Source organism: Lactuca saligna, chromosome 4 (genome assembly GCF_052625555.1).
Source record: "Lactuca saligna cultivar CGN05327 chromosome 4, ASM5262555v1, whole genome shotgun sequence".
NCBI classification, from domain to species: domain Eukaryota; kingdom Viridiplantae; phylum Streptophyta; class Magnoliopsida; order Asterales; family Asteraceae; genus Lactuca; species Lactuca saligna.
In genome coordinates, this window is record NC_136420.1 from 284,610,202 (window position 1) to 284,621,406 (window position 11,205).

Here is an 11,205-nt window from a genome sequence, read left to right on the forward strand (position 1 = left end):
GCCGATTTTTGAGAAGTGAGTATTCTCTCATAAGTTCTTCCAAGAGCATTTGGTGTTGTGTGAAGCATTTGAGGCATCACACTTGGGGTGCTAGGCTCACAAGGTTTCAAGGAACACAAACAACAACAAGGTAAGTTATTATATCTATGCTTTATGTTAAAATTGTTCCCCATGTATGCTAGATAGGAATATAACCTTGGAATTCAACTTTGCATGACAATTAGACAAACATAGATCCAAGGTTATTAGGGTTGCATGTACACTTAGGAAGTGTTAGAATGCTCAAAACCCATCACTAAACACATTCAAACCTTCTCCAAACACATTTTTGATCACTCCAATCCAGATTCAAGATGAGAAATCATCAAGTTCATCAGGATTCAACATTAGAAGATTGTTCAACCAAGGATCTCCATCATCTCCACTACAACTTCAGAATTTCCTTACTTATCCCTTAAGGTTTTATTGTTTCAAGCTTTGATAATCATTAGGTTATAATTTTTTCATGCTTTAAAGTTTGTTATTGGATTTCATTATGCATTTCATTTATTTCATCCAAGTTATTTGTTTTATGAACTCAATGGAAGGCTAAATCATTAGGGTTACTTCCGGGGATGTTTATGACTTTTTGATGAACACACTTGATTATTACTTGATTCAAGTTAATTTCAATTGTTGTTTTATGCTTCATGTGATGATCTTTGGTAATGATAATTGAAATTGGGCTTTATGAATTTGTTTGATGTCATACTTAAGATAGTCTATTGTTAATTCATCATTTGTTCCAAGTTCAAGTAGTTTATGAATATTGACAAGTGATTGAATCAACATATATTATTCCAACTTATGATATTGAAACTTAATATGGTAATAGGTAATTGTAAGATACTTTATTGCTAATGCACTAATTGTTCCTAATCCATTTAGACATAAGGAGTAAGACAACTAGTTGAATGAACATATTGTGTGCCCAAAGTTATGTGTTACAAAATAATAAACCCCAAATGCATTTAAGTAATTGAACTAGGATTGTAGGGAAGAAAGTGTGTGAATCTAAACTGTCCATAACTGAACTGGGAGTACCTTGCCTTTCTCATTGAGAGTTTCGTTTTTATTAATAATTTCCAAGTTTTTGTTTGATCTTTGTTTAATTTTTTTTTTCGTGACAATTGCTAGTATTAGTTTTTTGTTAACTATGTTAACACAAAGTTTGACCACAACCTCCTCGTGGATTCGACCATTACTTACCCTAGCTATCTAGTGTGTGTGAGGTTTATTTTTGACCAAGAAAACGACCTCGATCAAAATTTGGTGCTGTTGTCAGGGAGATTGTGAGCTTGAGCTATTGTGTTTAAGTAGTTAATTATAGTCTTTTACTTTCATTTTCAATTCTCATTTGCAGTTTACGTTTTGTTTTATTTGTGTTGTGCAGGCACACCAGTGCATGCATACAAGACATAGCGGACGCTCTTCATCGCTTGCATTTGATCCAGAAATCGAACGAACAGCTCGCTCAAATCGGGTCGTTGGAAGGAACATCAACACTATGATTGTAGATAACATTGTCGTGGAAGATGTGGTCGAGGGGCGTGAGGATGCAACCAACAATCCTCCACCACTAGTTCCATCACTAGCTCCTCAATTCCCAAACAACAACAATGGGAATAATGGGAATAACAACAATGCAGGTGCACCAATCATCCAACCACTGCAACCACAACCAAATAGAAACAATCGTGGCAAAAATGGTGGGAATGGAGGAAATTAGGCACAAAATATGGGAGGCAATGTAGGAAACCACAACGGTGGTAATGTTAGAAATCAAAACCAAAATCCTAGAAATGTTGGTCCTCAATTCGGTAATAGTGGTAATGGTGGTAACGAGGATGACTGAAACTTTGATGATGAAAGTGACAACGGACTTGGTTGGAATCAAAACCACAACGGTGGTAATAGGCGTAATCAAGGCAACCGGGGTGGAAATGGGAACTACAACAATAATTGGAACAGCTAGAATTTCCCCAATGGTGGCAACAATGACTACAACGATGGATTCGGAAATCAAGGCTTTGGGAATCAATATCGAAGGAATCCAAATGGTGGATTCAACAATGCAAATGGTGGATACTACAATGCAAATGGTGGATACTACAACGAAGGTAACCAATTCCCTCATCTTTATTTTCCGCAGCCTAATAGACATGAAAAGACTATCCCACGAAGCCCACAACACAATGGTGTAGCAGAATGGATGAATCGCACTATTGTTGAGAAAGTCTGATGCATGCTCAGCATGACTAAACTCCCAAAGCCATTTTGGGGTGAAGCTGTATTGACATCTTGCTATCTAATAAATAGGTCACCTTCCGCTCCATTGAATTTTGAAGTTCCGAAGAAGATATGGATGGGTAAAGACATATCATATTCTGACTTGAGAGTATTTAGGTGCAAGGCGTTTGCACATGTATCAAGTGAATTGCGGAAGAAGTTGGACCTCAAATCCACTCCATGCATCTTTATTGGATATGGAGATGAAGAGTCCGAGTACATGCTATGGGACCCAGAACTAAAGAAGGTTATTCGAAGTAGAGATGTGGTTTTCTATGAAAACCAGTATTATGATTTCAAGGTATCGGTTAACAAGTAACAAAGCTCCAAAGTTTCAGATATAATATCTGAAAATAAAGATGATGTTTCCACTGAAGAAGAAGATGAAGAAGTTGATGATACAAATCAAGAAGGTGTTAAGGAAGGGGAGCTTCCACCCCATGATACTTTAGATACATTTCCAGAAGTTACAAACGAAGGAACTCAAGTTAGATGATCCGAACGAGTTCGTGCTCCATCAAGAAGATATCCGACTTCAAACTACATCCTTCTTACTAGTGAGGGGGAGCCAGAGAGCTTTCAAGAAGCTAAATCTCATATTGATAAAGCAAATTGGCAGAAGGCGATGGAAGAAGAAATGAATTCTTTGCAGAAGAATCAAACATGTGAGTTGGTGAAACTCCCCAAAGGAAAGAAAGCCTTGAAAAACAAGTGGGTTTTCAAGTTGAAGAAAGACGGCAAGGGAAATACTATGAAGTATAAGGCGAGACTCGTTGTCAAAGGCTTCCAACAAAAATAAGGAATCGACTTTGATGAAATTTTTTTGCCGGTTGTGAAGATGATGTCTATTCGAGTTGTACTCGGATTAGTTGCCAGTCTAGATCTTGAACTTGAGCAGATGGATGTGAAAACAGCCTTTCTCCATGGTGATTTGGATGAAGAAATATACATGGAGCAGCCTGATGGCTTTAAAGTCCCAAAGAAAGAGCATCTCGTCTGTAAATTAAAGAAGAGCCTTTATGGTCTTAAGCAAGCCCCAAGGCAGTGGTACAAGAATTTTGATTCATTTATGATGAATCATGAGTACAAGAGAACCGTTGCAGACCATTGTGTCTATCTAAAGAAGTTTCCAGATGGGAAATTTATCATCCTTTTGCTCTACGTGGATGATATGTTGATAGTGGGCCAAGATGAAACGATGATCAACAGCTTGAAGAAGGATTTGTCTAAGTTCTTTGATATAAAAGACTTAGGCCAAGCACAACAGATATTGGGCATGAAAATAATCCGTGATAGAAAATCAAGAAAATTGTTCTTATCACAGGAAGAGTATGTTGAACGTGTGATCAAAAGGTTCAACATGGAAAATGTCAAGCCTGTTGGTATGCCCTTGGCTAACCACTTCAAGTTGAGTAAGAAAAAATTTTCATCTTCTGAGAAAGAAAAAGAAGAGATGAAAGCAGTCCTCTATTCCTCAGCCGTAGGAAGTCTTATGTATGCAATGGTGTGTACAAGACCAAATATTTGCTCATGTTGTCGGTGTTGTGAGTAGATATCTAGCTAATCCGGGAAAACAACATTGGGAAGCAGTCAAATGGATACTTCGATACCTGAAGGGTAGTTCGAAACTATGTTTATGCTACGGGGGAGCAAAGCCAATCGTGGAAGGTTATACAGATGCCGATATGGCAGGAGATCTTGATAGTAGGAAATCTACATCAAGTTACATTTTTACTTTGGCAGGGGGAGCTATCTCGTGGCAATCCAAGTTACAGAAGTGTCTCGCACTATCAACAACAAAAGTCGAGTATATTGTTGTCATTGAAGCTGGGAAGAAGCTTATATGGATGAAACGGTTTCTTCAAGAATTAAGTTTTCCACAAGAAGAGTACATCATTCATTGTGATACTCAGAGTGCTATGGACCTGAGTAAGAACTCGATGTACCATTCCCACACAAAACATATTGATATTCGTTATCATTGGCTTAGAGAAGCAATTGAGGGACGGGAATTGAAGTTGTTAAAGATCAACACCAACAACAATCCTGCACACATGCTAACAAAGGTGGTGACACAAGAGAAACACAGACTATGTGCTAAAATAGTTAGGATGAGGATTGTTGGACGGAGACTGGAGGGGGAGATTTGTTGTGTTCCAGCCTCCAAAACTACAGTAGTCATCATTGTTGACAAAATGAAACCTACGGGACAAGTTTTTCTTCCTACCCTATGATGAATACAATTAATGAAGGCAACTACAATGGTGGCTGCCAAGACTATAAATAGACTTCATTATTCAGTTGTATGCATCCCAAACACAAAGAAACATATAGTATAACACTTAGAGTGAGAGTGTTAGTGAGAGGGTTGGTTTTTTGTAATAGTTGAGTGTGAGAGTTGCTCCTCCTATTGTAATTCTATTTTAGTATTTAATAGAAGAGTTTTCCAACCCCAAAATGCAACAACAATTTATTATCAAAATTTTGCATAATAAAATAATTCTTGATAATAGTAACCCAGCAAATTCAATCCATGTGAGAGAATTTTATTAATACACGCGAGCCTTTGGTGGGAAGGTATGCACGTCATCATCAAGAGTGTTCATGTGAACCAGCCTGTAGTCTAGTCACACCTTCTCATTCTCCCGGTATTTGCACATATTTTAAGATCATCATATAATGTCATGAAAAAAAGGAAGATGTTATTTCTTGAATTAAAAGAGAAATTGAGATATTTACCCGAGTGTGTGTTTCATCCATTTCTCATCATCTCTTTTCTGAAAAAGCATCAAGTCGAACATTTATGAGAAAAGGTGAAGAAAAGAAGGAAATTAATTAAAAAGGAGATATGAATGAGAGCAAACCGTGAAATCTTCACGAGCATGAGCTCCTCTACTCTCTTTCCTGGCTTCAGCTGAATGCATGGTGATGCATGCATTGATCAAAAGGTTCTCCAACTCTATTGTCTCTAGCAAGTCCGAGTTCCTGAAATATGTCTTCACATAAATACATCTAACCATAATAATAATAATAATAATAATAATAATACTAAATTTTTAAAGTCCAATTGAATTTACCATATCAAGCTTCTAACTTTCAATTTGACATCATGATAACTCTCCCATGCTTTGTCAATCAGATCACAACCTGTATTACAACACTCACATAGTCAGTCAATGTGGTAACAAGGAAAATAAATAAATAAATAAATAAATAAATATATATATATATATATATATATATATATATATACACAGACAAACAACCTTCTAATGTCTCCTGTGTGCGAAAGACAGCAGCATTATTCTGCATGATTCGCTGCATGTTCAGTCGGATCTGAGAGGTATGAAGTGAACCATTTGAATTCCTTATTTTTGTCTAACCATGCAATTGTCTTCTCTCCAGCATCCTTTGACAATGGTGCTTGTTTTTCACCTGTATATATAGCAGAGAAACTTGAGTCCATATGACATGCATATTTTCTATTACTAATACATGTAAGACTTAGAAAAAACAACTTCACCTGGCTTATGGATCTCTGCAACTCTGTTTGCACAAGCTCTACCAAACACAACAATGTCAAGAAGAGAATTTGCTCCAAGACGATTAGCACCATGAACAGAGGCACATGCTGCTTCTCCAGCAGCCATAAGTCCAGGAACAATGGCATCGGAATTATCTCCTTTTTTGTTTTCAACCTGCAAAAAAAAGGTTGAAATAATAATATATAATTAATTATATATACCTCGCCATGGTAATTAGTTGGGATTCTACCCATGTTTAATGGACAGTAGGTAAAACTGGAATTGACTCCTTTGTTACATTAACACCAGCAAAAATTAAGCCACAGATGGCAGCAGTTCCAGAAACACAAGGATGTCTCTTCTTGATAACCTCTGGATGGTAGATGACTCAAGTGAAGAAACATGTGATCCTTCATTGTTCCTATTATAAGGAAGCCAGATTAATTTGGCCAGAAAAAAAAAAAAAAAAATTAATCACATAATTTTAAAACTGACAATACATGAAAAAGAAATTTCACCTGTTGGATCTGTGAAGTCTGGCCAGTTTTTCAAATCGGATAAGGCTCCAATATTAACACAAACGATAAATGAGATACTATTAGATAATACATAATTATGTATTTAGTTGTTTACAATAATCTTGTAATTATCCTATTCCATAGATATAGGAGTATTTGTTGTATTCTTATAGATACTCAATGAAACGTGGTTGATTTAATAAATCTTATAGATACTCAATGAAACCATGCTTAGAACTATATCAAGGATTCTCCTCGTATGTATAGTACATGTATTGCTTTTAAATATAAGTTGTTTATTTTTAGCTTATGATTTACTTATTGTCAGATCAATGTCAAATTTGAAATCAAGGTGCGATGAACACTAGAAAACAGAGAAAGTACCTGTTACAATAATTTTTTGTGAACTGGCTTTAACTGTTCTTTCGAGCTTCTCAAAATCATCCCACCACCACATAGCATGACGTGTTCTGTTTTTGATTCCGGATCTCTGATTTAAAACCAGATGACTGAAGAAGTTCTCTCGACCCAATAATACAGAGACCTTTCAACAAAAGAATACTCTGTGGAAGATGACTTATGCTTGTACCTTCTATATCTAACCTTTTTAAACATTCTAACCTTCCAAGTTCCTCAGGCAATTTCTCAACTCGAATACAATGCTGGAGGTGTATATGTTTAAGACATTTTATCTTAAGGATGCTATTTGGCATATCTTGTATACATTTACATTTACTTAGGGTTAGGTTCTCTAAACATTCTAACTGGCCAAGATTATGTGGCAACTTCTCAAGCCGTGAACAATCATAAAGTTTAAGATATTTCAGATGTTTCAACATACAAATGCCATCCGGAAGATGTTTAATCTTGAGAGATTTCAGACGTTTCAACATACATATGCTATCCGGAAGATATTTAATCTTGGTATATGATGATTCTAGCTTCTCTAAACATTCTAATCGCCCAAGATCCTCTGTTAACTTCTCAAGCAACGAACAAGAAATAGGTTCAAGAGACTTAAGATGTTTCAACATACAAATACTATCCGGAAGATGGGTGGCCTTTGTAGACCTGAAAGTTAGTTCCTGTAGACATTCTAACTGGTCAAGGTCCTTGGGTACCTCTAGAAATTTGCCTTCCATTTTAAGCTTCCTTAAACGTTGTAACCCACAAATACAATCTGAAAATGTCTCAAGGTTTGTGCAAACACACATACCTATAGAAATAAGCATCTCAGCATTCCTAGTCAACGAATGTCGGTCTTGTTTATATAAACAACTAAACCGGATCTTGGGGAGATTACTGCTGGGGTGAAATGGGCATTTTCTTTGGGACTCCGCAATAAGATGTAAGTCAGCTAAAGGAAGTGATTCATCCAGAGCACAAGAAGTATGATCCTTTATGTTAAACACAAAAGATTTAAACCTCAAACAACCATTTAAGTCTAAGTGGACAAGCTTTTTTAGACATCCAATAGAAGTGTGAACTTCTACCAGATTATAACATTCTTTAAGATCTAGCGTCTCCAGCTTTGGAGTCAGACCAAGGTCAAGGGTCCTCAACTTTGAATGGCTTATGTTGAGGTTGGTAAGCTTTGGACATTCACCAGCCATGTGAATTTCTTCTAAATAGTAACAATTTTCAAGATTTAGATACTCAAGATTTGGAGTCAGCCCGATGTCAAGGGTCCTCAACTTTGAATGACTAATGTCGAGTTTGGTGAGCTTTTGACATTCACCGGCCATGTAAAATTCTTCTAAACAGTAACAATTATTAAGATCTAAAAACTCGACATTTGGAGTCAACCCAATGTTAAGAGTCCTCAACTTTGAATTACTGAGTTGTAGGGATATTAGATTTATACATCTACGGGGCATGTGAAGTTCTACCAAATTATGGCATCCAGCAAGAATCAAAATCTCAAGATTTGTTACCAGACCAAGGTCAAGGGTCATCAACCGTGAATGAGTGAGGTCGACCGATATGAGCTTTAAACATCCAATGTGCATGTGAATTAGTTCTACCAAATCAGTACATCGTCGAAGATTCAAGGCTCAAGATTTGGAGTAAGCCTGAGGTCAAGGATACTAAGCATCGAACAACTGAGGTCAAGGAATCTGAGTTTCCTAAAAACCTAATATAAGCCCAAAAAAAACACGATGAATATTGATGTAATAACAAAACAAGGATGTATAACACTATAATGAATCATGCAAAACAATCAATCAACCATAATTTTACCTTTCTTTCTCCTCCTTCCCAAAGTTGTACAACTTTGCTGTGAGCCATCTTAAGTTCAACAAGATTATTTGCCAGCAATGTTTTGGTTAAAGACCTAAAAGGGTACTGATTAAATTCCAGATATCTTAAAGCATTTGGAAAATCTGGGCTGACTATATCAGATTCTGTATTACAGAAATGACCACCGAAAACCACAGAGAGAAATCTAAGTTCCTTCATCTTTCCAAGACCTTTTACAACAGTATACGGATTAAGTTTATTGGTGTAGAACCGTATACATTTTATTGCTTTAGTACCCTGTAATCCAAAAGCAATCACCATGAAATTTATATATGTTGCAGCATATGAAAATGTTAGTTTTTCCCAACTTACAAAGAAACTTGATCCTTACCAAGTCATTAGCAAAAATATCTTCAATTTCATCACGAACCCACAATCAACTATGTTTTTGTGGCTTATCCGGGTGTGCACAACGAACAATATTCTTGCCCATTTCTTCAATATGGTCGTGCATGCCCAGACACTTATGAGAATCAGAATTATCATAGTTAGTTATGAGAGATTTTTGCTCAAGAACTTTTAAAGCAGTTCTAGCATGAAATCCACATATTTCAAGAGTTGCTATTGCTAAGTCTTTCTGCCAACCTTTAAACATGCATGCAACATCTAGGAATATTTCCTTGTGATCCTCCTCTAGACCGATATAGCTTAATTTTAACTTTTTCAGAGTTTCTGCTAATGGAATCGTTTTTAGTCTGTCTAAAGCATCTATCCATTCAGGCTCATTTTTACCACAAAGAAACGAACCCAGAGCTTTGATTGTTAAGGGAAGACCAGCTGCATAACGTACAACTTGTCTTGATAGATCTTCATACCCTTGAATTGGAATCTCTCTCCCAAATGCATACCCATTGAAGAGGAAACTTGCTTCCTTATCCGATAAAAGATTGTCATCATGAATGAACTTCACTCGGTGTGCTACCAACACTTGTTCATCTCTTGTTGTGATTATAATTCTACTTCCCGGCTTAAACCAATTAGGCTCACCAGCTAATGCCGCAAGCTAGTCTATATGATCCACATCATCCAGAACAACAAGAACCTTTTTATCATGCAGCATTCTCTTCACCATGTGTTTCCCATCATAAACACTACTAACGCTGAAATCTTTATCATTTAAGACATCTGAAAGGACTTGATTTTGCAATGTCTTTAAACCAAACAAAGAAGCATTTGAAACTTCTCTGACATTCTCAATGAAGCTTTTACCTTCGAATTGAATAGCTATTTGATCAAAAATAGCTCTGGCCAAAGTTGTCTTCCCACCACCTCCAATCCCCTTGATTCCAATCATCCGAACATCATCAAATCCCTCTCCTAAAGATGATGCAACTTCCTTGATTCGGGACTCCATTTCAACTAATTTTTCATCAATGTTGAATCCGATGGATCTTAAATCTAGTGAAAGCGCTTCAACTATTTGTTTGATGAATGTAGCTTCATGCCTGTATATTCAAGAAGATTCAGTTAGCACACTCGAAATCCCACATGAGCAGTTACTTTCGGATATATAACACACAACCCTATATGAAAAGATAACAAAACTTGAGTAAAATTTTGACAATCTAAGATGCCATGTACAAGCCTTTTTACATCCACGTTATATGCTAGATCAGAAAGATTCAATATACAAGAGAAATTACCCATCAGCAGTCGCTGCTTCTTTCAGAGCCTCTCTCCATTTCCCAGCAGCTTCTTCGTTTTCATGTTCTGCAAAGGCTTCTGCCACTGCCCTCTTTTGTTTGAGGACTTCTGAAGGTTCCACATCATAGAACAAGGGGTAAGCGGTATGCTCATTTTTCCTTTGGCACTCCATTATCTTAACAAGTTCTTCCAAGCACCAAGATGACGAGGCATAGTTTTTGGAGAAAACAATGATGTAGAGTTTTGAGTCCTCAATGGATCTGATGAGTTCATCATTGATGTTTTTCCCTTTTTTGATTCTCTGGTCGTCCTTGTATGTATGAATGCTTTTTTGGTTAAGAGCCTGATAAAGATGATCAACGAAATTCGTACGAGTGTCTTCACCCCTAAAACTCAAAAACACTGTCATACTTAAAGCACTTATGTATGAATGCTTTTTTGGTTAAGAGAATTTAATTATTTTGATTGGAATCCATTAATAATAGTAAAGAGTGAATTTTATTTTGTTTATTTTGCTAGATCTAAACTATCAGGCGTGTTTTGGCTTTTTAAATATCTTGATTATTGGGTTCCTTCTTAAGAAATGGATATAACTGCGTCTACAGCCAGGGGCCCACGAAGAGTGGCAGGAGGCATCGTTTCAGGAATCACATTTTGCTGCGGTCCATTAGGATTTAAAAATCAAAAAGAGGGCGAGAGCGACCAAAAAGGAGAAATCGTTCGTCTACAAAGGTTGAATCACGCTCAAAGTTTTCACATCACTGTCATAATCAGGTAAGAGTATGAATTCAATTTTGTGATTTTTGTTTATTTTGCATCTCTATATTTAATTAATAGATTATCTATTTCATTGTAATTTGTCTTCAATCCTCAAGTCTATTCTATTAAGT

The 11,205-nt window shown here is 36.5% G+C and overlaps 1 protein-coding gene and 1 pseudogene across 2 annotated transcripts; both read right to left on the reverse strand.

Moving 5' to 3' along the window:
* Nucleotides 1-5,063: 5,063 nt before the first annotated feature.
* Nucleotides 5,064-6,106, reverse strand: LOC145040717 (succinate dehydrogenase [ubiquinone] flavoprotein subunit, mitochondrial-like). The gene is made up of 5 exons (XM_078988624.1): nucleotides 6,074-6,106; nucleotides 5,852-6,026; nucleotides 5,406-5,475; nucleotides 5,193-5,313; nucleotides 5,064-5,105 (listed from the first exon to the last, which is right to left on the reverse strand). The coding sequence occupies exons 1-5, from the start codon at nucleotides 6,104-6,106 to the stop codon at nucleotides 5,064-5,066; spliced, it is 441 nt and encodes a 146-aa protein (XP_078844750.1).
* Nucleotides 5,406-10,728, reverse strand: LOC145040719 (TMV resistance protein N-like; annotated as a pseudogene). The gene is made up of 6 exons (XR_013679903.1): nucleotides 10,315-10,728; nucleotides 9,022-10,116; nucleotides 8,612-8,990; nucleotides 5,852-8,504; nucleotides 5,595-5,763; nucleotides 5,406-5,475 (listed from the first exon to the last, which is right to left on the reverse strand). The product of XR_013679903.1 is annotated as a TMV resistance protein N-like (transcript).
* Between the last annotated feature and the right edge of the window lie 477 nt (nucleotides 10,729-11,205).

Excerpts from the sequence above, each read along its gene's own strand:
- LOC145040717 (XM_078988624.1), bottom strand. The coding sequence starts at position 6,106 with ATGGGTAGAATCCCAACTAATTACCATGGCGAG. Across the intron at positions 6,027-6,073 it reads CAACTAATTACCATGGCGAG|GTTGAAAACAAAAAAGGAGA; the intron begins GTATATATAATT and ends TTTTTTTTGCAG. Across the intron at positions 5,314-5,405 it reads AAAGTTAGAAGCTTGATATG|GAACTCGGACTTGCTAGAGA; the intron begins GTAAATTCAATT and ends GACATATTTCAG.